The sequence below is a fragment of the Brachionichthys hirsutus genome, chromosome 17 (assembly GCF_040956055.1).
Source record: "Brachionichthys hirsutus isolate HB-005 chromosome 17, CSIRO-AGI_Bhir_v1, whole genome shotgun sequence".
NCBI lineage: Eukaryota > Metazoa > Chordata > Actinopteri > Lophiiformes > Brachionichthyidae > Brachionichthys > Brachionichthys hirsutus.
The window spans coordinates 5618844-5646399 of NC_090913.1; the positions used below are offsets into that span (position 1 = coordinate 5618844).

General features: G+C 42.7%; 1 protein-coding gene and 6 non-coding genes across 7 annotated transcripts in view; all 7 read right to left on the minus strand.

Moving 5' to 3' along the window:
- The window catches only part of adgrl3.1 (adhesion G protein-coupled receptor L3.1), a 51845-nt gene extending 31051 nt beyond the window's left edge, over positions 1-20794 (minus strand). Inside the window, exons 1-3 of the mRNA XM_068751182.1 lie at positions 20125-20794; positions 1398-1820; positions 373-476 (exon numbers count right to left, since the gene is read on the minus strand). Of these exons, the coding sequence (XP_068607283.1) occupies positions 373-476; positions 1398-1820; positions 20125-20794 (1197 nt within the window). The remainder of the gene's footprint in view (positions 1-372; positions 477-1397; positions 1821-20124) is intronic.
- On the minus strand, positions 9785-9856 carry trnae-cuc (transfer RNA glutamic acid (anticodon CUC)). The gene has a single exon. It is a non-coding gene; the product is annotated as a tRNA-Glu (tRNA).
- trnae-cuc (transfer RNA glutamic acid (anticodon CUC)) lies at positions 11022-11093 on the minus strand. The gene has a single exon. It is a non-coding gene; the product is annotated as a tRNA-Glu (tRNA).
- On the minus strand, positions 12284-12355 carry trnae-cuc (transfer RNA glutamic acid (anticodon CUC)). The gene has a single exon. It is a non-coding gene; the product is annotated as a tRNA-Glu (tRNA).
- On the minus strand, positions 13582-13653 carry trnae-cuc (transfer RNA glutamic acid (anticodon CUC)). The gene has a single exon. It is a non-coding gene; the product is annotated as a tRNA-Glu (tRNA).
- On the minus strand, positions 14916-14987 carry trnae-cuc (transfer RNA glutamic acid (anticodon CUC)). The gene has a single exon. It is a non-coding gene; the product is annotated as a tRNA-Glu (tRNA).
- trnae-cuc (transfer RNA glutamic acid (anticodon CUC)) lies at positions 16213-16284 on the minus strand. Its single transcript has one exon. It is a non-coding gene; the product is annotated as a tRNA-Glu (tRNA).
- Positions 20795-27556: the final 6762 nt, after the last annotated feature.

Genomic DNA, 27556 nt, shown 5'->3' on the forward strand with positions numbered 1-27556 from the left:
GATGGAGATAGAGAAGTAAATATTAAGAAATAAACATACATTTAGCATTATCAATTCAAACTGTGGGATTCTGTGATTCAGTTTCCAGACTGAATTTATTTTTTATGTATTTAAGAATGCATTTCTTTCTGTTAGCCTGTTACCATGGGCATATCGCCAGCAAGTGACCTTATTGGATATTTCCACTCCCCTCCGGCTTTAAGAATGTCTTATATCGCAAACATGAGTTCGGGTTAATAAATGAAGATGTATTCATGGTTGAAATCTTCCCAGTGGTCAGTGAAAATTGCTCTAGGACGACAGCCATAACACATACCCTTAGACTAGGGCGCAACGTGAGCTACGAGGGCCAGAAGGACAATTCAGACTCACTTTCTGCATGATGTGATTGACCCAGGGCGACGTGCAGTTGCTGAGGTCGGGGCCTTGGGGATCCCAGTAGCCAAAATGGGCCAAGCACACGTACGTGGCGACGCCTGCAAGACCAACAAAACAAATCGGGAAAGACAACGCTGACATTTACCAGCAGACACGGTGACTCTTGAGGTGCCTGAGGTTCATTTAGCCGATTAAGTGTGTGCTTACATGTCTCTCTGTGTGTGTTAAGTTTCATTATACGTAATTTTGAGGTCAGTTTATTCACGGCGTGCATTCATAATAAATTATCACCGAAGCGCTTCACAGAAAAAAGTTAAAATACAGTTAAAGAATTTAAATTTTGTCTCTGTGAAGCATTTTGATCCACGTTTGTTATTCTGATTTGATTGAGCACATTTATGCATGCATTACCACCGGCAATAACAGCAAGGTATGCAAGCCACTGTGGCTGTTTGTTTATTATGTGTGATTTATTTTATTTTATTTTAGATCATCTGCAGAAGTCTCAAAACATTTTAAACAGATTTCGATGAAACTTTATGGAGATTTTAGCCGAAGTGCGACTATTTCACAGATTTGAGATTATTTTTGAGGTGGATTTGTGTAGGATCAGGATCTTTTTTTTTTTTTTTTACTTTCTTCAAATCTTAGGTCAGAGGTTCAAATCCCGGCTCTGACTGCCCACATGTCGAAGTGCCCTTGGGATACTGATACTGAACCCTAGATTTCCCCCAGTGGGCCTGGCAGCGCCTTGGATGGCAGCAGTCGCTCACTGAAGTGAGGATGTGTGTGTGTGAATGTGAGGCTTTGCAAAGCGCTTTGGGCACCGTGAAGGTGCAGGAAGCGCTGTATGAGTGCAGTTCATTTACCATTTTACCACTTTAGACAAACTCCCTTTCAATGTTACTAAAGAGAAGATCAGACTAACACCCCATGACTGTCAGACACCTGCCCACTCAATGATCCATAGCAGTTTGTCCATACATGCTGCTGTCCAGCTATCAACGCCGCTTCCTTACCCAGGGTCCCAACAGGGCAAGGCTGCTTGGCTTTCTGGCCTTGCTGTGTCTGTGGCCACGAAATGTCGGCCGTGACCCTTGGACTGCAGAAGTCTTGGGGAGGTCGGGCAGGGGGTTCTGGGGCTGCTGGAGGTGCTGGAGGTGCCTGAACTGGAGGGGAGCGTCCTCCTGCTTTGTGGTTAGTGTCCGGGATCTGGTTGGAGTCAGATGACGACCCGCCGCCGGGTATGAAGACAGGCTGGCGAACTGTGGTCGTTGTTCGATATCGATGACTGGTGGTAAGGAGAGGGCGCGGGGTAGTGTAGTATGGAGGCGAACGAGTGGTTGTGATGCGGCTGGTAGATGAAGAGGAGGCGCCTCCACCACCAACTGGACTTCCTCCTCCTCCACGGATCGGAGGCAACATGGGAGGTGGGCGGTAGTCTGAGGAGAAAAAAAGAGTGTGAGGTTTAAGTTCTGTCGGCTGGACTGAATATGATTTTTGTTTCATGAGGTCTTCTTCATGTTGAAAAATGACTCTCAGGAAAACCAAATAGGAAGAACAGGGAGAGCAACAGTGTAATCAAGCAAGCAATCTCTGTCAGCAGTGGGTAAATAATATCATCATGACAGGCTCGAACGGTTTGGCAGACATTCATTTGCACAGCTCCAAATAGATTTGATGTGGAGTAGCTCATGTTTCCGATGACTTCATTTCGTTAATATTTCATTGCTTGTCCTTCCTCATCAGTGCTGTATGGATCATCTTTAGACCTGCAAACAAGCAAGCATGCAATAAATATGCATGTGCAAATAATTTAATCTCAAAAAGATCTTTAAGCGTGGTGCCTGTGGTAAATGTGCAATAGACAACTTGTCTTCCATAGTAATGGTTCTTACTGTCCGTCGTGGATTAAAAGAATATTGCCATGTATGATTCATAATGCCATGATTTCATGAGAGACTGGAAGGACAGATTAATGCAAGGGACAAGCTCTTTTATTGTTAATATTTAATTTAAAAAAAGCTAAATTATTCACAATGTCCATGTTCAAAGAAAATAAATCAAGAATGGAATGTTTAAATGATGGAAAGCCAGCATGTGCTTGCGAGGTGTTACAGTGTCCTCTTCTGACTGCAGCATTTCAGTCTCACTCTCTCTCTGCTGTTGCTTTAAGTTGCATGTGGTACAAATCAATATTGTAGGATCGAAAGGTGAGTAGAGGGAAATCGTTGCTCATTACTTTCCTTTTGAATAATCTTACCCTTCTCGAATCATTTGGAATTCATTACTTGTAATACTGCATTCAGGTGGAGCCCATTGTCTAAAGGCAAACTTCACTTTGAAAGTTTTTTTCATTTTATTTTTTACAAATTAGGGAATAGATTTGTCAATATCAACAATTTCAATTTTTTTTTTAAATAGAAATAAAAAAGTATACTGACTGTGAAATATTTCATTAAAAACATAAACACTTCAAATGTGCATCAGGATTGTACCATGTCACAATTTGTAACATTAAAAAAAGGAAAATGAAATAGTTTTACAACTGTCCAACTGTACATATCTACAACTGGGTGCTGATGTCAGATCAACACATCACACTAAACATATTTTGATTCCAGGTTAATCCAGCAGATAATAATAATAATAATAGTGTTTTGATTGTTTCTGACATACACATTAAAGAGCACAAGCGATAAAGTATAAATTATTTATTAAGTTCTGTGTTGACTCAATGTTTGAGAATATTTTCTAAAACAACCAATATGTAACGAAATACTCCTGAATCCAAAGAAAAATAAGCCTGATTGAACTTTCATGCAAAAAAAAAAAGATTTTCCTCATCATCTCCACCGGCAACCCCACATATAATTTATATTTTTCTCATAAATGTGCAAATACACCAACACGTTACAAGATTTCTGGCTAATGCAGTCCTTGAAGCTCTTGGAAATGTAGCTATTGTTTGCTGCCAGTTTGGTGGCTAAAGAGGGGGCTGCTGCGCATCAGATTATAACATGCGTGACATGGTTTGGAGTTGATATTGAGAGGCTTGTTATCTTTTGGCCAGGCTGTAAGTTTGGAAAACGGGTCTGAGGAGAACTTAACTAGCTCACACTGAGATGAATTTTTTTAGCATATCCAATACATTTTCGAGTTAGGATTCATGCATGAGGTCTGATTAGTGGTGTGGCGTGTGCGCAGTGAATTTACTGCAGCGCTTTGGTAGATTGCTGGAGAAGGTGTGAGTGTGGAGCAGGAAGTGTGAGGAGCAGGTGGAAAGAAACAGTGGGTGTTTATATTAGTTACTGCAAACCAAACTCGTCCCTTCCTGTGGATTTCAAGTTTAATTAAAGACATCATGCTCCCTTCTCTCTCATTCTCCTGCTATGTCTGTCTTGTTGACTGACAGCCGCGTAACATCCAGCGCCTCCTGTTCTCTTCCTCCACAACTCAGTCGAGTGTTTCCGCACCTAAACTGTGCCGCTCCCCATTACTGAATCGCTGCTGCCCCGTCTCATGAATTCTCCTTGGAACATTGCCATCAATCATCCGTAGCAGCAGTGGTCGAGGGACTGACTGTCAATCTGTGTGTGTGTGTGTGTAGGTGTAGGTGTATCTGCCTGTGTACTATTATAGATACTCTGCCACAAAACCAGAAGAATGATGGTCTGCGTGCTTGTGTTTCTCTGTGTGTGTGTGTGAGGTTGATGCCTGCTGTCACTTAAGTACAGGGAGAAATATTCAGAGGTTGGCAGCTTGAGGTGAGGTAACACGAAAGCCTGCAAGCATCACAGACAAAGGGCCACAGCTCTTCCCCGCCCATACATCTCCATCTCTCATCTCCCCAGTTCTATTGACAATTTCCACCCGATTTGCTGCTCACTCGTTGGGTTCTTTCTCTTCCCGCTACAGGTCAATTCTTTCTATTTCAATTTATCCATTCGCAACACCCTCTTTCAAATGAACTGTACTCAGCTGTGACTATTTTGTCCTTCTTTACTCCCTCTTTTGAAGCATTTGAATTAAAAAAAAAAAAAGAAAATTTTAAATGCATTCATATCACTCAGGATGCTGTGAAAGATGCTGCAGGGAGCTACGCCAACATGACATAACATCATCATGAAACATTAATGAGGGGAAAAGGCTAGAGGTTTTACTCAAGAGGGCGGACATATCTCCCTACATTTAAGATTCGAAAAACCTTGAGTAAATGGCCTATGACAACGTCGTCATATCAGCAAATGGAAATGTTCTCTTAGCCCAAACTGATGCCACAAGAACATGATTGTGAAATAACCCTTTGTTTCACAATCATGAGAAGATGAAAAAAAACTGCAGGATTTTTGCAAGATACTTGTGTCCTACATTCTGACAGCCATAATTTCCTGTATGATGCATGCTGGCAAGTTTATCCCTCAGACAATAAGACTCCTCAACAGCACATTGCAGAGCGCTCTACGCCTGCATTACTGCTAAAATGCAGTGGTTGGTTTTTTATTTATTCTGTTTTGTTTTCTACTTTTGTGTATATTATGTTAATACAAATGTTAGGCACATATCCTACTACACAGTTTAATTGATTTATCATGACTGCTTTTTCAAGCACTGTATGAGGGAGCCTGTGACACAATAATTGCATTGCCAGCTGCCGCTCTATGACTGTTGATTGATAGGGACGTCTCTTCAATCACTTTCCACAGCAGAAATGTATTCTTACATCAACTATTCTATTGTTTGTTTTCCTGACCTATAGCAAGCCCACCGGGAAGGTGAGTCAGTGCAGGCTGGCAGCATTCATGAAGTTGTCTATCTCGTACAACACCAGAGGGGCTACAGAGATTCTGTCGTCAGCAAGGGATGTGAGCACATGATCATTTGACATGCAGACAGATTTGTGTATGTGTGTAACATTCCCTGTCTCTCGCTCTGCTCTGTTTTTTTTCTGCTGAGAATGCCACTGCCTTCTCACTCAGCAAACAGAGGGATTGTAAATCCACAACACAAAAGGTAGCCGGCAAGGAGGAGAGGGAAAATGAGCTTCCCCTGGTACGTTTCCCACATCGACAGAAAGGCGACAGACGGAGAGCGATGGCGAGGATTCAGACTGAAGTTTTGACGGAGCTGAGACTGAGTTGTCTATTATACTTATATGGCCGTTTAAACACAACACACACCATCCAGAAGAGTGGAAAACGGCGGCTCGGCAGGCGGTAACCGGAATTTAAATCTGGAGGGTGTAGAGATTTCTGAGCTGGATAGTAGCACTGACATTGAAAATGGCTGCCTACTGCGATAACAGCCTGCGCCTATGGCTGCAGTGCAGACACAAATGCACACACACACACACTCACTTCAGTAGGGCTTCAAGCTACTCGCATGCATTGGCATACACACACATGCTGAACGGAAATGTACTTTCTCACTCATTAATGTGAACACAAGACACACTCGTCGTATGCAACGCGGCTGATAAGACAAACTGGGGCACTTTCAAAGGAGTGATACTTGGAGATAGAAAACAACTTCAACTACTAGCAGAGGCCTCCCTCAAAATGGCTGGCAGGCACCGCCACGTCCCACAGCCAGTGCGTCACTATTCAAGCGCCACATCACCCACTGCCGGTTGCATAATCATGTCAACCTTCTGTGCAGGCTGGAGAAACCTGCAGCAAAGTTACCGGTCGAATGCTTCTTTCTTCAGTAGGGGAAGTCCTGCTTGCATTTTCATGTTACACCGTGCAAGGTTGTCGTCCAGCATGTTCCTTTACAAGCCAGGAAATTAGAGCCAGAATTGATGACAATTATGCGAGGTCAACATAGACAATATGAATATTCAAAAGGGTGGAAAAGGAGATGCAGCAATCCTCAAGTCAGCCTGAGGCTACTCAGGACGCCGCTCCCCATCATTTATCACCATGACCTATGATTTAGAGATTAAGATTCTCTGTTCTTTGAGTCTGTCCAGCATTGTTTTTATAAGACAAGTCTGAATAGGACACAGCTATGGCGACACAATGAGCGCTCCGAGCTTCTTGTGAGTGTGGCTTCTCTTTAAACCTGTTGTCACATGTCGGCCTGTTTAATTTGGTATCTGCTCTTTGGCACAATAGAAGCGATGCAAAGGCCAAACTCACACACACAGAAAGCCTGGCAGGGGCAAACCAACTGATAAGGGCACACGACAGGCACGGGATAGATTTAGCCAAGTCCCTCACCTCATGGTTCAGCCTCTGTCAGAACGGTAGCATATAATGTACTTGGGAATTAAGGGGACAGGTAGGACTAAATACATTTGTGCTATGGTGTAAAATACTGCTGACTGATGTCCACGATTATCAATTGTGAATTTCGTTTTTTAGTGTGTTTGCCAGTCTGAATGTATTTTAGAAACTAGGCCCAACAAAGTACATGCAGTAATACCTCGACATACCAGTGCTCCGAGATACAAGCAATATTTTTGCTTTGAGATGCGAGTATACATTTGAGAAACGAGCACACAAGCACGCTTTCAGGTGCCGACTCTAAATCACACGTTCAGTGATTTTTGTTCTATTTGTGAATATTCTTTCTAATAAGTGATGGGTCCAAAGAAAGCCAGTTGTGAGGATGGCAGTGAGAAAAAACGACACCTGATTATGACGATGGAGACAAAGCATAAAATTATCGATCAACATAATCATTTATTATATCATTGTGTGTGTGTATTATTTCCATTGTTATTAGCGTTGATTTGAGTTTTAAGACGGCCAGAACGGATTAAATTGTTTTCAGTTATTTTATATGGGAAACATTTCTTTGACATACGAGTGATTTGAGTTACGAGCTCGGTCCTAGAATGAATTATACTCCTCTGTCAAGGTATTACTGTGAAATGTTCAGTCCTATAATTGCACGTTTATGACATGCTCTCCAAATAACATTTTGAATTCAAGGTTTTTACAATTTGCAAACAATAAAGCATCCTCAGAAAGCCTGTTTTCATTATGGCAGAGCTCTCAAGTGAAGTGAGCAGTCAGACATCGCATTCAGGTCACACTCACACACATATGCTGCGTATGCTATCCATTCAAATGCACATTTGCGCGCACAATATAGCAGCGCATGCCACACATGCCGAGAGTCAGACTCTAATCAGTGATCTAGTGAAAGGGGGGTCTCCACTTCGAGCATTAACTCTATTTATTCACCCCACTTTAGCTTGTTTCCAACATTTCCTGTACTGCTTAGCCTTGTCGCTTTTCCAATCTGATGCCAAGGAAGGAGAAACAAAGGCCGGAGAGGAGGGGAGAGGAAGAATAGTGTAAATAAATCAACAGTGCCTAAAGACAATAGACCCCATGCTTGACTTCCTCAGGAGATGGGGCACTGTGATTCCAGCCATTAAGAGTTTAAAGATGAAGTTACAGTTCCGTGAACAGACAGTGGGACGAGGAGGTCATTGCTACATGACTGCATATTTAGTTTAAGGACATTACTTTCTATATCTGATTGAAGCAGGGGGTGGATTAGTATAGTAGCGGTTTTTATGGGTTTGACTTTTTGATGTTCTATCTAACTCTCAAAGCCAAATGTCTTGACTCATGTCAAACACAAAACATACACCTGAATATCTTTATTAGGCATATCGGTTATTGTTCTTACTAAATATATTTGACTTGGAACGGCTTGGTGGTTGAGAGAATTTGCAGCGACAGATAGTCAAACTGTAAATGAATGATTGCACGGTATGTGGAAAGACACTGAAATAACCTTGCACAGCGAATGTGTTTGCTTGGAAAAATAACACTGAACACGTGTCATACAGTCTATATAACTGAGCAAAAATAACTCAGTTTTGTGCAGCAAACATATAATTACATCCCATTTCTAATTTATTAATTCCAGTGCTTATTTCACTGAACAGAATGTGAGCTTGCCTCACCTCAACTAGAGAACCTACGTGAGGATTTGAGTGAGACAGGATCTGAAAATGTGTGCATATACAAATATACAGAGAGGTGTAGGTCACAGGGGAAAAGGAGACCAATAAAAGAAAGGAAACGAGGGTGGAACAAACATAGTAAAGGAAGTGTTTAAAATCTGCGATCTATTCGGCGTTGTACTTTTTGCCCCTCCCTTCCCAAAGATGCAGATAACATGAATAATTTTTGCAACTTTGTTTGGAAAACTTTCTGAAGTGTGGCAAAGCAGGCTCGACATGATAAATTATTCAAATGTTTCATCGGAGCCATGCTGCTTGCGTAGGGCAGGCCTCTACAATATGCATGTAAGAAGACATGATGAAACAACTCCATAAACAGGAGAGAGAGAGAGCGGGAGTGTTTGGGGAGTGTGCGGAAGGAGGAAAGGGTGCAACTGAGGCAAGTCACTTTGACTATATGTAGGCATTCGTGTGCACAGCCCCTACATCTAAGAACCCTTGATGAAGTAGCCTTGTGTGATGTGGGATCGGCTCAAGTGCAGCAAAGGAGGGCAGATTAAACCACGGATATGAGTGTTAGAAAGAGAAATAGAGCAAAAATATTGAGTTAAAGAGAAAGATATATGAGAGGGCTAAGAGATCCTTGCAATTGAGGGTGTACATGTTTTGCGTGAGAGGCAGGAAGAGAGAGAATGGGTATTTAACAAAGAAGAAACACAACACGACACGGGAAGCAATAAATGCAAGGAGGCAAGTACCAAGGGAGGTAGAATAAGCATTTCAAAACGATCACGTTCTGTTACACTCTGCGTCAATGGAGGGATGGAATACACAATATCACCTGTTTGACTAAGCCCTGAACTAAACCTTGATGTTTGTATTTCTTCACTGGGATTTGTAGATTCATATGTTTAAAGCAAACCTCCTGTTTTGTGTTGCTGACACAAACACCAACATAGAATAGATTATATATATTTTTTTAAAGACTAGGGTGAAGTCAGCACTTCAGCCATGCCCTTACAGGGGAACACACACTTATTCAAACAACTTTAAAACTTTATTATTGTATTTTGTTTTACAAGAGCAAAACATACCGACCTCTTCCGTAAGGTTAACCTTACCTTAATGTTGTCGTTTTTTAAATTTTGTTTTAGCACTTTTAAATTTGTTGAAGTGGTTTGCACTTCAGGGCCATCGTACTTCTGTCTATTGTAAGAGAAATAAATAAAGGATCCAGACCTGTGATTGGTCTGCTGCAGAGCTAGTCTTCAGCACTGGGAGGACTTATGGGTGGAGGTCACCGGCCCAGCTGCAGCACATGAAGAGGACCTCCAGGACTTTCACTCTGCAGTTCGGATCCTAACTTCATGACCCAGAACCGCTGACCCGCACTGAGCAACCAGCTACCTCATCATAAATAGATTGATATATACTTTATTTATCGCAAAGGAAAATGTGTAAAAAACCAATGGGTAGCTGTTCCCGTACCGGGAGTCGAACCCCGGCAACCTGGGCGAGAACCAGGAATCCTAACCACTAGACCATATGGGACCACGTAGGCTCATTTGAACCAGCTGCATCATCAACTTTCAAAAACACCTGAGAGTCACGACTCAGAAAGGTGAGCCAAAAAGAAGACTCAGTGCAGGTGAGGGGATCGAAACCAGAACCACCTGAACCATAATGAAGCGATTGCCATCAAGCCTCTTTACCCGCTGAGCCACAGCTAGTGCTGGATGTCAATGCCTCCTCAAACACAAGATGGGTAAAATCCGTTTCCTGCAGGCGCCTCCTTCGGAGCGCTCTTCATCTCTCTGGTCGTCAGCGCTCCCCAGCGCTGAAGGTGGCTCAGCGGATAAAGACAACGACTCAAAGCGACGGGACATTGGATCGAATCCTGCCTTGGACAAGGGGTAGGACACAAAAGGTTGTGGGTGGGGTCAAACAAAAACCAAAAACTGAAATCCAGAAGCGGAACCAAACAACCTCAAAAACCAAAAATCAAACAAAACTCAAACCAAACAAAACCCGATTTCCGTGCATTTCCGTTGCGAATTTCCTCCAATTTCAACGCGATGGACTTCGTGGGAATCAAGAACACAGAAGGTAAGTGGAGTTAATCATTTTTGTCTGTGTGCAAAATAATTTAAATATTACAAATTAGACCTGTCTATTTTAGGTGAAAAATGCTACAAATTTAATATTCCACTTTTTTATTTATTTTATCTGAACTGGTACTGGTTATGGAACTGCTCCTGGTTGTCCTGGATCATGGTCTTGATTATCTAGTCCTCAGTGGTTCAAAGCTAATCTGTCCTGCAGGAATTTTCAGTTTTTCTTTCCATTTGGAAAACTGTCAGTGTGCCTGAAACCATCAGTCCACTGATTGGCTGAGTCTCATCATGTGACTCTCGGGCCAGGAAAACTTGCCCCTAGAATCTGGATTCCATTGATCACAAAAAGGATCCAGACCTGTGATCGGTCTGCTGCAGAGCTAGCGAGTCGTCAGCACTGGGAGGACTTATGGGTGGAGGTCACCGGCCCAGCTGCAGCACATGAAGAGGACCTCCAGGACTTTCACTCTGCAGTTCGGATCCTAACTTCATGACCCAGAACCGCTGACCCGCACTGAGCAACCAGCTACCTCATCATAAATAGATTGATATATACTTTATTTATCGCAAAGGAAAATGTGTAAAAAACCAATGGATAGCTGTTCCCACACCGGGAGTCGAACCCGGGCCACCTGGGTGAGAACCAGGAATCCTAACCGCTCGACCATATGGGACCACATGGGCTCACTTGAACCAGCTGCATCATCAACTTTCAAAAACACCTGAGAGTCACGACTCAGAAAGGTGAGCCAAAAAAAAGCCTCAGTGCAGGTGAGGGGATCGAAACCAGAACCACCTGAACCATAATGAAGTGACTGCCATCAAGCCTCTTTACCCACTGAGCCACAGCTAGTGCTGGATGTCAATGCCTCCTCAAACACAAGATGGGTAAAATCCGTTTCCTGCAGGCGCCTCCTTCGGAGCGCTCTTCATCTCTCTGGTCGTCAGCACTCCCCAGCGCTGAAGATGGCTCAGCGGATAAAGACAACGACTCAAAGCGACGGGACGTCGGATCGAATCCTGCCTTGGACAAAAGGTAGGACACAAAAGGTTGTGGGTGGGGTCAAACAAAAACCAAAAACTAAAATCCAGAAATGGAACCAAACAACCTCAAAAACTAAAAACCAAAAATCAAACAAGACAACCTCAAAAACAAAACTCAAACCAAACAAAACCTGATTTCCGTGCATTTCCGTTGCGAATTTCCCCCAATTTCAACGCGATGGACTTCGTGGGAATCAAGAACACAGAAGGTAAGTGGAGTTAATTATTTTTGTCTGTGTGCAAAATAATTTAAATATTACAAATTAGACCTGTCTATTTTAGGTGAAAAATGCTACAAATTTAATATTCCACTTTTTTTATTTATTTTATCTGAACTGGTACTGGTTATGGAACTGCTCCTGGTTGTCCTGGATCATGGTCTTGATTATCTAGTCCTCAGTGGTTCAAAGCTAATCTGTCCTGCAGGAATTTTCAGTTTTTCTTTCCATTTGGAAAACTGTCAGTGTGCCTGAAACCATCAGTCCACTGATTGGCTGAGTCTCATCATGTGACTCTCGGGCCAGGAAAACTTGCCCCTAGAATCTGGATTCCATTGATCACAAAAAGGATCCAGACCTGTGATCGGTCTGCTGCAGAGCTAGCGAGTCGTCAGCACTGGGAGGACTTATGGGTGGAGGTCACCGGCCCAGCTGCAGCACATGAAGAGGACCTCCAGGACTTTCACCCTGCAGTTCGGATCCTAACTTCATGACCCAGAACCGCTGACCCGCGCTGAGCAACCAGCTACCTCATCATAAATAGATTGATATATACTTTATTTATCGCAAAGGAAAATGTGTAAAAAACCAATGGACAGCCGCTCCCATACCGGGAGTTGAACCCGGGCCACCTGGGTGAGAACCAGGAATCCTAACCGCTAGACCATATGGGACCACATGGGCTCACTTGAACCAGCTGCATCATCAACTTTCAAAAACATCTGAGAGTCACGACTCAGAAAGGTGAGCCAAAAAAAAGCCTCAGTGCAGGTGAGGGGATCGAAACCAGAACCACCTGAACCATAATGAAGTGATTGCCATCAAGCCTCTTTACCCACTGAGCCACAGCTAGTGCTGGATGTCAATGCCTCCTCAAACACAAGATGGGTAAAATCCGTTTCCTGCAGGCGCCTCCTTCGGAGCGCTCTTCATCTCTCTGGTCGTCAGCACTCCCCAGCGCTGAAGATGGCTCAGCGGATAAAGACAACGACTCAAAGCGACGGGACGTCGGATCGAATCCTGCCTTGGACAAAAGGTAGGACACAAAAGGTTGTGGGTGGGGTCAAACAAAAACCAAAAACTAAAATCCAGAAATGGAACCAAACAACCTCAAAAACTAAAAACCAAAAATCAAACAAAACAACCTCAAAAACTAAAAACCAAAAATCAAACAAGACAACCTCAAAAACAAAACTCAAACCAAACAAAACCTGATTTCCGTGCATTTCAGTTGCGAATTTCCTCCAATTTCAACGCGATGGACTTCGTGGGAATCAAGAACACAGAAGGTAAGTGGAGTTAATTATTTTTGTCTGTGTGCAAAATAATTTAAATATTACAAATTAGACCTGTCTATTTTAGGTGAAAAATGCTACAAATTTAATATTCCACTTTTTTTATTTATTTTATCTGAACTGGTACTGGTTATGGAACTGCTCCTGGTTGTCCTGGATCATGGTCTTGATTATCTAGTCCTCAGTGGTTCAAAGCTAATCTGTCCTGCAGGAATTTTCAGTTTTTCTTTCCATTTGGAAAACTGTCAGTGTGCCTGAAACCATCAGTCCACTGATTGGCTGAGTCTCATCATGTGACTCTCGGGCCAGGAAAACTTGCCCCTAGAATCTGGATTCCATTGATCACAAAAAGGATCCAGACCTGTGATCGGTCTGCTGCAGAGCTAGCGAGTCGTCAGCACTGGGAGGACTTATGGGTGGAGGTCACCGGCCCAGCTGCAGCACATGAAGAGGACCTCCAGGACTTTCACCCTGCAGTTCGGATCCTAACTTCATGACCCAGAACCGCTGACCCGCGCTGAGCAACCAGCTACCTCATCATAAATAGATTGATATATACTTTATTTATCGCAAAGGAAAATGTGTAAAAAACCAATGGACAGCCGCTCCCATACCGGGAGTTGAACCCGGGCCACCTGGGTGAGAACCAGGAATCCTAACCGCTAGACCATATGGGACCACATGGGCTCACTTGAACCAGCTGCATCATCAACTTTCAAAAACACCTGAGAGTCACGACTCAGAAAGGTGAGCCAAAAAAAAGCCTCAGTGCAGGTGAGGGGATCGAAACCAGAACCACCTGAACCATAATGAAGTGATTGCCATCAAGCCTCTTTACCCACTGAGCCACAGCTAGTGCTGGATGTCAATGCCTCCTCAAACACAAGATGGGTAAAATCCGTTTCCTGCAGGCGCCTCCTTCGGAGCGCTCTTCATCTCTCTGGTCGTCAGCACTCCCCAGCGCTGAAGATGGCTCAGCGGATAAAGACAACGACTCAAAGCGACGGGACGTCGGATCGAATCCTGCCTTGGACAAAAGGTAGGACACAAAAGGTTGTGGGTGGGGTCAAGCAAAAACCAAAAACTAAAATCCAGAAATGGAACCAAACAACCTCAAAAACTAAAAACCAAAAATCAAACAAAACAACCTCAAAAACTAAAAACCAAAAATCAAACAAAACAACCTCAAAAACTAAAAACCAAAAATCAAACAAAACAACCTCAAAAACAAAACTCAAACCAAACAAAACCTGATTTCCGTGCATTTCCGTTGCGAATTTCCTCCAATTTCAACGCGATGGACTTCGTGGGAATCAAGAACACAGAAGGTAAGTGGAGTTAATTATTTTTGTCTGTGTGCAAAATAATTTAAATATTACAAATTAGACCTGTCTATTTTAGGTGAAAAATGCTACAAATTTAATATTCCACTTTTTTTATTTATTTTATCTGAACTGGTACTGGTTATGGAACTGCTCCTGGTTGTCCTGGATCATGGTCTTGATTATCTAGTCCTCAGTGGTTCAAAGCTAATCTGTCCTGCAGGAATTTTCAGTTTTTCTTTCCATTTGGAAAACTGTCAGTGTGCCTGAAACCATCAGTCCACTGATTGGCTGAGTCTCATCATGTGACTCTCGGGCCAAGAAAACTTGCCCCTAGAATCTGGATTCCATTGATCACAAAAAGGATCCAGACCTGTGATCGGTCTGCTGCAGAGCTAGCGAGTCGTCAGCACTGGGAGGACTTATGGGTGGAGGTCACCGGCCCAGCTGCAGCACATGAAGAGGACCTCCAGGACTTTCACCCTGCAGTTCGGATCCTAACTTCATGACCCAGAACCGCTGACCCGCGCTGAGCAACCAGCTACCTCATCATAAATAGATTGATATATACTTTATTTATCGCAAAGGAAAATGTGTAAAAAACCAATGGACAGCCGCTCCCATACCGGGAGTTGAACCCGGGCCACCTGGGTGAGAACCAGGAATCCTAACCGCTAGACCATATGGGACCACATGGGCTCACTTGAACCAGCTGCATCATCAACTTTCAAAAACACCTGAGAGTCACGACTCAGAAAGGTGAGCCAAAAAAAAGCCTCAGTGCAGGTGAGGGGATCGAAACCAGAACCACCTGAGCCATAATGAAGTGATTGCCATCAAGCCTCTTTACCCACTGAGCCACAGCTAGTGCTGGATGTCAACGCCTCCTCAAACACAAGATGGGTAAAATCCGTTTCCTGCAGGCGCCTCCTTCGGAGCGCTCTTCATCTCTCTGGTCGTCAGCACTCCCCAGTGCTGAAGATGGCTCAGCGGATAAAGACAACGACTCAAAGCGACGGGACGTCGGATCGAATCCTGCCTTGGACAAAAGGTAGGACACGAAAGGTTGTGGGTGGGGTCAAACAAAAACCAAAAACTAAAATCCAGAAATGGAACCAAACAACCTCAAAAACTAAAAACCAAAAATCAAACAAAACAACCTCAAAAACTAAAAACCAAAAATCAAACAAAACAACCTCAAAAACAAAACTCAAACCAAACAAAACCTGATTTCCGTGCATTTCCGTTGCGAATTTCCTCCAATTTCAACGCGATGGACTTCGTGGGAATCAAGAACACAGAAGGTAAGTGGAGTTAATTATTTTTGTCTGTGTGCAAAATAATTTAAATATTACAAATTAGACCTGTCTATTTTAGGTGAAAAATGCTACAAATTTAATATTCCACTTTTTTATTTGTTTTATCTGAACTGGTACTGGTTATGGAACTGCTCCTGGTTGTCCTGGATCATGGTCTTGATTATCTAGTCCTCAGTGGTTCAAAGCTAATCTGTCCTGCAGGAATTTTCAGTTTTTCTTTCCATTTGGAAAACTGTCAGTGTGCCTGAAACCATCAGTCCACTGATTGGCTGAGTCTCATCATGTGACTCTCGGGCCAGGAAAACTTGCCCCTAGAATCTGGATTCCATTGATCACAAAAAGGATCCAGACCTGTGATCGGTCTGCTGCAGAGCTAGCGAGTCGTCAGCACTGGGAGGACTTATGGGTGGAGGTCACAGGCCCAGCTGCAGCACATGAAGAGGACCTCCAGGACTTTCACCCTGCAGTTCGGATCCTAACTTCATGACCCAGAACCGCTGACCCGCGCTGAGCAACCAGCTACCTCATCATAAATAGATTGATATATACTTTATTTATCGCAAAGGAAAATGTGTAAAAAACCAATGGATAGCCGTTCCCATACCGGGAGTTGAACCCGGGCCACCTGGGTGAGAACCAGGAATCCTAACCGCTAGACCATATGGGACCACATGTCCTTACCTGAATCAGGTGGTCTTTGTTAATAAGTATTACTCAATTGATCTTACCTGGTAAAATCCGGGATGAATAAAGTATTGCCTCCATGGACTTTACCAGCTGTGTGATTTTAAAATAATCACGAGTCAGCAAACACCTTAGAGTCACGACTCTGCCCAACCAGCTACCTTATCATAGATATATTGATATATACTTTATTTATCGCAAAGGAAAATGTGTAAAAAAAGAACAAACAACTGTTCCCATAACGGGAGGTGAACCCAGGCCACCCGGGTGAAAACCAGGAACCCTAACCACTAGACCATATGGGACCACATGGGCCCACTTGAACCAGGTGCCTCGTCAATGCCTCGTCAAACAGGACATTCAAAAACACCTGAGAGTCACGACTCAGAAAGGTGAGCCAAAACAAATCCCTGGCCATTGCAATAAATTCAATGAATTCACTACAGCAGTTTTCAAAGAGATGTGTATACATATATCCTGATTACATGGATGGAAGGAGATAACCCTGCTTGCACTCTTTGGTGGAGGCGTGTTTCTCTGAAGAAAAATATAGCTTTTCAACTCATTTTCCAAAGAAGGGAGAAAAGAAATCATGAACCAAAGGTAGTTAATTTATTCCTTGTCCTCTTTGAGTGGGGGAGCAAAGTAAGTAGGCAGCATTGATTGCAGGTATTTATCTCCTGCTGGTCAGCACTTGGGCGTGTGGCTGAACACCAGAGGTCATTCTCCGCCTTGATTCCCCAGTGATGCTCTCTTCAGATCGAGCCCCCAGAGACAGACTGAGCCCCATTACGAGAGTGATTATATTCTCAGGTGCACAGTAATAAACACACAAGTACACTCTTGAACAGAGAAACACAAACTCGCACTGCAAATAAATTACCACATTAGAGCAGGTCTTGCACATCATTATGCACACACACACACACACACACACACACACACACACACACACACACACACACACACCTACACACACACAGTTTTCGCAGCATGACCTCACACACTGATCGGTAGAAACCAAGTTTAATGCTGCCTCTATCTATAATTCCTTGTAGTGTGATTCTAACTTTGTGAAAGCGCATGCATTAATTCAGACATCATTTAATAAGACACACAGTCCGACTGCTTTGACCACTCCATCGAAAGGTGCTGAAAGGCAATTATGTTTGGCAAATAGCCTTCAGGCTCCAGGGGCCTAAGCCCTTCAATCCAGACAAATGAAAGAGGGGAGGGTAAACTCAAACCTCACACCGGAGTGGAAAGGAAGTCACTCTGGGCCAGAGAGTATTCATTGTTCCTTCAGATGGACAATAGCAAAAACCAGCATATACAGTTGATTTAGATGAGTTGGCCAGCAAACTGGATTCATGAGCCTCCTAACCCGGGTGCAAATTTGCTCAGACACTGTATAGTCTTGAAAAACAGTCACAAAAAAGAGGATTTCCTGATTCATAAACAGCCACCACAATGTAAAGGATCAGTTTGCACTAATTAGGTTTTGTAGCAATTTGGCAGCTTAACAAGCTGTGAGACAACACTGACATGCAATCTCTTCATGAGGAAATTGTAAGTCAATATTCACTCTCGTTAGCCCTGTTTTGGTCACCACCAATCCAAAATGGGAAACATAATTTAGATTGTCTGATCTGTACAAATGGCATCTATTGCACCTCTGCCGATTGAGTCAGGTTTGTGCCATTACATAAAAATTATTTGGTATAAAACTAAATTTGAAAGATTTCACTGAAGCAAAGACATATGTTTGCAAAAGTAGGGACACAAATGACTCACTCATTAGGTATCATAATAGCATTCACCAAATTGTAATGCTCATTTAATATCCATCAATTTTCTTTTAAACGAGACAATCTTAATCGTCTCATCTCCAGCCGCTTTGGGTCTCGGGTCTGCTGAAGCTTATCCCAGCTGGCTATGGGCAAGAGGTGGGCGGCACCAAGGACAAGATGGCCGTGGATCGCGGGGCTGGACGAAAGACAAACAAACACACACGTTGACACCCACGGACAAGTTGGTGTGACCGATTCACCTAAATTGCATGTTTTTGGAGGAAACTAGAGAAGCTGGCGAAAACCAACGCAGACACGGCGAGAAAACACAAACTCTGCCGAGAAAAGAATCAAACCCGGAACCTTCTTGCTGTGAGGCAACAGCGTTACTGACTGATCCACTGTGCCACCCACTGATTTTATATGATAAATGATAATGTCAATACCTGATAGTACCAAGTATTGGTCATGTAGGAGACTTATATCAAGTATTACTGTAAAATAATTGAAAGTGTTTTAGAACATTCCAATCTGAGTAAAATCTATCTTGCAACTTGTTATAGGCCAATGATGCTTTATTATCTCAGCATAGAATGCATTTCAATAAGATGCAGTTAAGTAAAGCTACAATTATTTAAAGGTTTGATAATTGCTGTATGCAAAATAGTTGTCTTTCTTTCATGATACTTCTTTGTGCAAATTCTAATATTAATCATGCAAAACAAGAACACAGCGACGAGCCAGTCAATGCTGGATAAACGGATTGTCCTCATTATCTAGTATTAGTAATACGAATGATCTGTCCCTCAAACACATGTGCCGGAAAGACTGGGGAAATTGTCAGGTGGTCCTCGAGCTACCTTTTGCTTCATGCAGTGGATGAATCTCTAGTTTTGAATAGACCACTGAGAGTAAAAATGAAAAATATACATGTTTGTTCTACATTCCTTTAGAGTTGGGTCGGAAGCAACTGGAATTCCATTGATGGCTTGAAAATATTTTGTCTCTCATCCGAGAGGCTTCTACAGTTTTAACTAACTAGTGTGAAGTTTTCAAAAATGTACGCAGGGAAAATAATTGTGGACAATGAGTCTTTTCCAAAAATAATAGATCATTAGAACTAGTCCAACACAGGACTGCACTTTCCATTGTGACAGTGAGGTAAAGAGTTTGGTTTTGAATTTTCTCCTTAGTGAACATTTATATAGTCATCTTGTTCGATCATGCACATTGTGTTGAATTTTAATTATTGTCACTGTGTTATTAAGAAATACTATTAGGGAAGGCAGTTGGATGCAAAAACCTGAAATTTCCTTCATCCAAATCTGTCTGAGAGCAGCATTAGTTCTTCCTCCCTGCAGACATTCCCGGCTCAATCTTGAGGAAAGTATTAGGACTTCGGGAGCTCGGGACTGCTGCAGATAAGTGCTGGCAAATGGTACAGTGAAAGGCAGGAAGCATTTACAGTGTATAAGTCCCAGCGTGACGTCAGTACAGATCTTCTTTGCAAGTTACTCTTTAGTGCTGAAGCAGCAACATGTACACAAATAGCAACCCTGAAGATATCTGCTGCTTATCTGACACTTTTACATCTCGGACAAGGTCTAAAAGTGTGTTTTTTCTTGCCGGCACCATTGTGTGTGTGTGTGTGTGAGTGTGTGTGTGTGTGTGTGTGTGGGGGGGTCCTCACTTCTCATAACTTCTCATAAATGAGAAGTGAGGACACACAGATGGTGCTTTTCCTCATTTCTGAGTCATTTTGCAGAATCGGTTATTTGAAGAATATTACTTTCAGTATATTCCATATGTAACAAGATATAAACAGTTAACATTACGAATATTAAAATAGATAACAATTAAAAGCATTAAAAACTATAACATATGAAGTATTCAAAAAAAGAAGAAGAAAACGACTACTTTTTTTATTGCTAATCTGAAAACTATCAGGAATGAAGACTTAAAAGAAAATAGCAGGTGGATGAGGTGGGGAAGGTAGAAAATCTAAAATAAATTGTGTGGAGGGTTGAACCTACCGTTGTTGCCAAAGTCAAGGGAGTACTTGACCACATGATAGTTATTCCACACATACAGCAGGTTATCTCTTGGGTTGTAATCCACAGCAGCAATGTACTGGTAGGAATTGGGGAACGGTATGTTAGCCGTCATCTCCTTGCTTTTATCGGTGCTGTAAACATAGTCAATTTTGTTCCCCGTCCCTTCGTTGTCGTCGTCTTCATACACGGTTTTGACGACGTACAGGACGCCGCAGATCATGAAAGCATTGGAGGCGGAGCGTTTGTCGTAGGTTGTGTCCCACGAGCCTTCGATGCGCAGCGTGTAGGGGTTGAGCTGGCTCACCACAATGCGCCCGTTGTTCTGTTCCGTTGCATAGATCACCCACAGTCCATTCTCATCGACCGCTAAGTCAATGTCAGATTTGCCCCCCCAGCGGTAAGGCGAGGTGTCATGGTAGTTGGCATTGGCAATGATGGCCTCGCCACTCTTGATGCGAGTGCGCAGGTCAAACTTGACAATGTTGCGTGTGCGCTCCTTGTTGAAGAACAGGGCGCCGTCATAGACAACAAAGCCGGTCCCGTCCACGCGGTGAGGGAGTTTATAGGTGGTGGTGGGACGGCCTGCAATGAAGTCCTCCTTTGATGAGTACTCTGTCAGTGTGTCGGTGCGGTACGGCGTCCAGGGCATGTAATAGATCTTGTCTGAGGCCTGCAGCGGGTCTTTGCACCACGCGCCAGATTGGTGATCTGACTCAAACAGATGCTCACTTTGGTACAATCCTCGCAGAATGCCAGGGCAGAGAAATACTGGCAAAACAAACGACAAACATTTTTTTTTGTTAATACATTTTCACGTAGATGTTGTGTAGAGTGTCAGCTATTCTGTCTAGATTTTCTCACAGTGCCTTCACTTCACCTTAAGCCTCAGTGAGCAATGATGGCATGATGGGCTTACTGTGTTGTGATTTGGATGTTCTATAGTCACTGTCACTCTTAAGCACAGTAACAGCATGCCTTCGTTTCAACAGATTCTACCCTGCTTTCACAGCAAAGAGAAGAAGAGAAACATGTCACATTTTGCCCTCCCCCCCATCCTCCTTCCCATGCACACACACCTCAATTCCCATTCCTCCCTCCCTCCCCATCTTCTCATTAGACTCATAACTCGTTCTTTCTCTCTCTCCCTTTTTTTTTTTTATCTGTCAGTAACAAAAAACTATACAACAGAATCTATCTTTTATCACCTGCTGCAATTGTTACAATAATTCATTTCCTACTCTGTGCTTGGTATTCCCATCTTGGAATACTAAGGTCATTTTTTTACGAGTGATGTGGGAGAGGTTGTAAATTATCTGAAGCCGGTACAACTGGTGTCACAGAGACCTCTGTAATTGAAGTGGCATGTTCCACACATCCAGCAGTTGCACACCGGGGTGGGACAGATGATATATTGATATTGATTTAATTTTCAATAGCTGTTGAAGTACATGCATAATATTCACATCAGGAGAAAGCATTTTATATATTGAACACCAATGCAAATTTCATTTGCTAAGAAAAAAGGCTTGATTGACCTGTAGCATATGTCTGGGTTTTTTTTTGGTGGGGGGGGGGGGGGGGTGAAATGCAATGGGAAATATTGTCTCATGAGAACTAGCATTTCAAAACGGCCTCTAAACCCACTATAACATTAGTGACTTTGAAAGAGATGTCAATCTGCCTCAAATCAATTGAGGTGTTTCAGTCAAAAACACGACAACCAACGACAATGGGGCACGTGTGGGCATGTTTCACAGACTCACCTTTTTGTTCCACTTCTGCGTGATCCATAAGCAAAAGATTTGAAGGTAAGAACAACAGAGAGGAAGAAAGAAACAGAGACAAGAGACAAAAAAAACAGATTAATGATGCAATAATAAGGAAATCATCATAATACAATTTCAGATCTCTACGGTTGTTCCGATATTTCATCCTAACCTTGTGAGAATGCTCTCCACGTGTGATTGGTAATAACATTATGTAAGCATCTGAGGAGCCTGCACAGCAAGCGGGAGGCCCCTGACGGTAATGCATCTCACATATGTCACACACACACACACACACACACAGACACACACACAGACACGCTCACATACAGGAACACACACGCCATAGAGGCGGAAAGGGGTAGAGAAACACTGAAAACAAACACGCAAGACCATGACACAACACAGGAAAAAAAAAAATTGCATCCATTGTGCAACTATTCCTTGAGCAAGATGAAAGAGCAAATACAAATGATCTGGAACACTGATCTATTTTATGTATGCTAATAGTGAAACAGAGCAATGAAAATCAGAAAATCGACTTGATTACTTGGATAGCATTTCTGTCCACCAGTAAAACTGTCACTTTAAAATGCTTTTTGATGCTTAGTAGGTGGGTAGATGCTTTGACTCTGTCATTTACTCTTTGTATCTGTCTGGGATTCCACAATCATCTCTCTGGTAAGGTAGCCGCATGCTGAACGCCCCGGTTTGATTCAAGCCTTACACAGAGTTTATTATTATAGTTGAAGCTCGATCCTTAGAGCTCAGAGTGAAGGTTGTTCATGATACCAAGTGATGGAATTTCCACCCTTGGTCAAGTCCTCTTCAACATTTACATTCAATCTGGCCTTTCTCCCAGGCGAGACCAAGTGGATTGGGAACATGCTAGTAATCCTGCTGGGAGTGCCCTTATGTCTTTCAAGACTGTTAGAGACCTGCTGAATGGACCATGGTCTCATCGGGGAGAGGAGAGGAGAGGAGAGGAGAGGAGAGGAGAGGCGAGGAGAGGAGAGGAGAGGAGAGGAGAGGAGAGGAGAGGAGGTTTATATATAGCACAAGTGCACTACATTTTGCACGGTGCAGGCATAAATTCTTTAGCACATTAAAGCCCAAACTCATCAGCAACTACGAAACATACAGTATGCAACAACATGTGACACAGAAACAGAAATACACACACACACACACACACACCATTAACCATTAAGTCCTCAGCTCATGAAAAATGCATGGTAACTGGTGCGGCTTCGGCGCAAGTCTAGATAAATATGTCACCTCAAAAAGGAGATCATGTTAAACCTGCAACTGGTATGCATATGGGCATGCGCACATGTATGTGCCATTACAAGCTGTAAAATGATTCCTTGACAAAGATGCATTCTGGGAAGGTGTGTGCGCGTAGTTGTGCAATGGAAAGATAGACACTGATTCGGAAAATACACACACACACAGATAATACAAAGATACATGTTTTGGGTGAGAAGGCAGGACTTAATGACAAGTAGGATTTGAAATCACCTGATACAATCCTGCAGATGCAAAAGGAAGCATGCAAAGTTCAAGATGGCCAGCAAATAATAGATTTAAAAACAGAGCGGTAACAGAGGTGGCAACAAGATAACCAAATTCACATAAAATGTCAAAAAAAAATTTTTATATTTGCAGTATGGTAAACGTCTCAGTTGGCAGTATCATTGCAAGACTGTTGCCTATGTATAACGTAAATGTTATGAAGGTAATGCATATTTTTCATCCATTCGTCTTTCTATGCACAAGATTTAAGAGATTTAAGTGCAGTCAGTAAGGTATTTGTCAGGGGCTTTCTGTAGTTAGGCTCATACATGCAAGATGATGGAAAAGATGAGAAGTCTTTTGTGTAACTCCTAATTCAGCAGCGACAGCAGTTAAAGTAGAAGAGAAAGAAATATGGATTATAACAACTTGGCAGAAGTTTCTAACAGACCATCAGCAGGGTAGACTTTCCTCTCAGTCTTTCTCTGGGTGTTATTCATTACTGAATTCTGGAAAAGTGTGGCATTTTTTTATCTGCTCAGTATGTTTGACTGATCATTTGCAAAAACCACTTAGCTTGCAATACTGAAAAGTTCTGCAGCGACATAAATACAATCTCCTGATTTATTCCGAGCAAAGCTCTGAGTGAATAAAGCCGAACAATAACAGGGAGAGCAAAGCTCTGTTGTGAGACTGTGTCACCTGTCGAGTTTCACATTCATTAAAAATCTAAATATTCATTCATGTCTGAGTTAGCATCTTTTCAATGTTTTAAAATGTCTTTAATCAAAAGAGCCGCTCTGGCAGAGTGTCTTCACCCCCCCCCCCCCACCCCCCCACCCCCCCCCACACACACACACACACACGCACACAGACAGAAATAGTGTTAAGGTACTGGAAATACAATTATCATTTTTATTGAAAGCACACGGTTTGTTAAGCAGGTATTCTTCTAGGAGGAAAGACAGCGTGTGTAAAATGTGCACGTACAGGTCATGTACATGGCAGCAGCCTCACCACGACTGTCTCTGATCTCCAATCAGTTCGGCTGGCTACAACCCAAGGACAGAACCTTTTTCCTTTTCTCCATTAGTCTATTCTTACTCTCTTAGTCCTCTAATCATCACTTCCCATTCTCCCTTGTCATTTCGTGCAGGGTCTCTGTCCACATTCATTGTCCTCCCTGTGTCCCTTTGTCTTGTCCACCACTTCAACCCAAGCAACGACCACCTCTCGCACTGCATCAGCTAATTCTCTCTCAGGTCTCTGTCTGGTGGCCTCGTTTAAACTACTTCTCTACCGCTCTCTCTCTCCCTCCAACATTCCCTTTCTTCACCCCATTACACCCATTCCATTCCATCTCCTTATACATATTATAGGGAGGTAAAGAAAGCTCTGAGTGAATACCTCCCTAAACAGTATGTTGTAAATGTGTACACAGAAAGACACAGATGCACATACAGAAGCGCATAAGCACCAACTTCGAATATGCTGTTTCCATAACAACACAAACATATTCGTACATGCAGAAAGCTTTTCTCAAGTTTTCCTGATTTTCTTCCTGGCACCTGGGTGGCACGCACATTTAACATTTGGCTTTATTTCACAAAACATCATGGTAGCAGGGCAACTAGCAATACAGTGGAACCATTTTGTTCATTTCTGCAGAAGAATATTTATTCTGTTACTATTTTCAAACAACCCTCAACTGTTGGGTTTGTAAGATCATGGAACTGAAAATTGGTGCCCCCCCCCCCCCCTAATGATAATCGATAAAGAACCGAATCGGTTCACGCAATGGAATTGGAATCGCATGAATTTTATCAATTCTCATCCCTAATCCCAAATGGACCTGACATTTGTAATGGATGACCATGAATGAAACAATACAAATCTCCACCTATCCTTTTCTGCAGCATAGCATATTAAATGCGTCCATGTGTGAGACGCTGCCTTGGAGAAGAAATTTGTACAGTGGTGTTCTAATGTATGGATATTTATAGTTCGCCTGCAGTACTATGAGCAAGTATACACAAGTGGCTAATTACCGCCACAGCTAGCTGGCACGTTTGGCACACGACTGCCACACACTCATAACACAGAGAGCTGCAGAGAGAACGTGAGAGAGCGCTTCATTTTAAGTCTGGAAAATAGCCAAAAACCTGCTGTGCAGGGAGGAGAGATGAAGAGCTGTGAATTTAGTGCAAGACAAAAATTAATTGTAAAAAAATGGAGGCGAGATGGGGGGGTGGGGTTAACATTTCCCTGAAAACTGAACCATACATAATTTAATTAACTGTTTCACAACCCACTATTGAGATGTGTTTAAATAGCGTCAACAAAACGCAATGCTCCTACTTAAAACATCAGTGCTCAGGAAAAGCGATCATTTTCTTGAAACAGATTGTATTGAAATACATGTCGTGCATTTCACACGATCCGTCATTGATCCGTCTTGATTTATGCCACCAAATTGCAGATGGATCACTGCTTAATGTCTTACAAAACATATCTGTCACAACAACACAGGTGACACCATTGATTTGCTATCAGGCGAAGCAGCTCGAGCGCAGACAGCTGGATCTCCTGTCTCATGTTGTCGGAGAAGCCGCGAGTCTCTGTCAGAGGTTCAGACATTATTTGAAAGGGAAATACAAGAGGCCTATTCATAAAAAAAAAAAAGTAAATAAAAAAAACAATGTATGCATTTTGGATCCGTGGTCTGTAGAACATTTCTCTAAACACACCCACAGGAGTCAGGTAATGTAAGACAGCGCAGCCTGAACATGGTCAAAGGCTCTCGATCAAAAGTCCATCCCTCTTAACTCTTTTCCCCCCAAAGTAGCACCTCTCTCTCTTTCTTTCTCTCTCTCTCTCTCTCTCTCTCTCTCTCTCCCCCCATGTTTGTTCGCTCTCCTACGACTTTGGTTTCAGATATGTGTGTGTGTGTGTGGGGGGGTGGAGTTGTGCTACCCAGACAATCTCATTGTTTGTCTGATCAGGTTGTAACCCATTTCAAATAATCCTGAGTTAATTTCAGTGATTAATCCACAAAAACAGAGCAGGATTTTTGTCGAATTTTAAAAAAGATAAAAGGTAAAACATGCAGACAAGTTTCAAATGAGTGGAGATAATACACCATTCTTTGCATGTGTGTGTCTCTGTGTGTGTGTGTGTGTGTGTGAGAGAGAGAGAGAGAGAGAGAGAGATTGAGAGAGCGTGCATGGGTACTTGGTGGGCATTAAGCAGGTATCAGGTTGTATTTCCATCTGTTCCAGAGAGGGCTCTGATAGTCCTATTATTTAATCTGCTGGTCATTCTAGACGCCAGGCAAGAGCCGTTTACCGAGACATAATTGAATGCTTCGCCTTGGCCGACTGTGTGGACCACAGTGCCAAGGCTGCACTACTCAGACTGTGTTAGACAAAGATTCTGGAGCACTTAACAGGAAATTAGAATTTAAAAAAAAATTCCAATTTTTGTTCCAGTCACATTTGTGATGAATCTAACATATATTTTCTCCTGAGAGATAATAGCAAACTAGAAAAGCACTCAAAGAGCGCAGACCTCCACCAAGCAGCTCATTCCCCTCATAATTAAATTTGCACATCCACATGGTGATCTGGATCATCATCAAACGTTTCTAAAGGTTCAATCTAAAGCCTCTCTCGATATATAAGCAAATAATATAAGGCAGAATTTTGCCTTTGTCTTTAAACAGACATACATAAGATCAGTCTTTGCAAGGATCCTCTCAGATGGAAAGTATTGTGGAAGAAAATGAAGAACAAATATACATGTTTAATCCACTAAAATTCCACCCTGAGCTTTTTTTTTTTGCATTTGTTATGCAGTGAGCTGCAACCTCGATTTCGGGGGTCAAACTATAAGGGTTAAACTAAATTGTGCAGATGTTTGGATCTCTTTGTAAGCATGAATGTTTCAGTCCAGTGAATCCAACCTCCCTTCTGCTATTGCATGGTCAAAGGTCACATCACCATCTGCCACCACTGGACTAACTCCAGCCATGTCTCTTCCTTCTTCCTTTGACTTTCCCAAAAAAGAGAGGTCATCAAAGTTTCTCGCATTCACTTAGTCAGGCACTCATATTACCGATGTTAATTTGTATT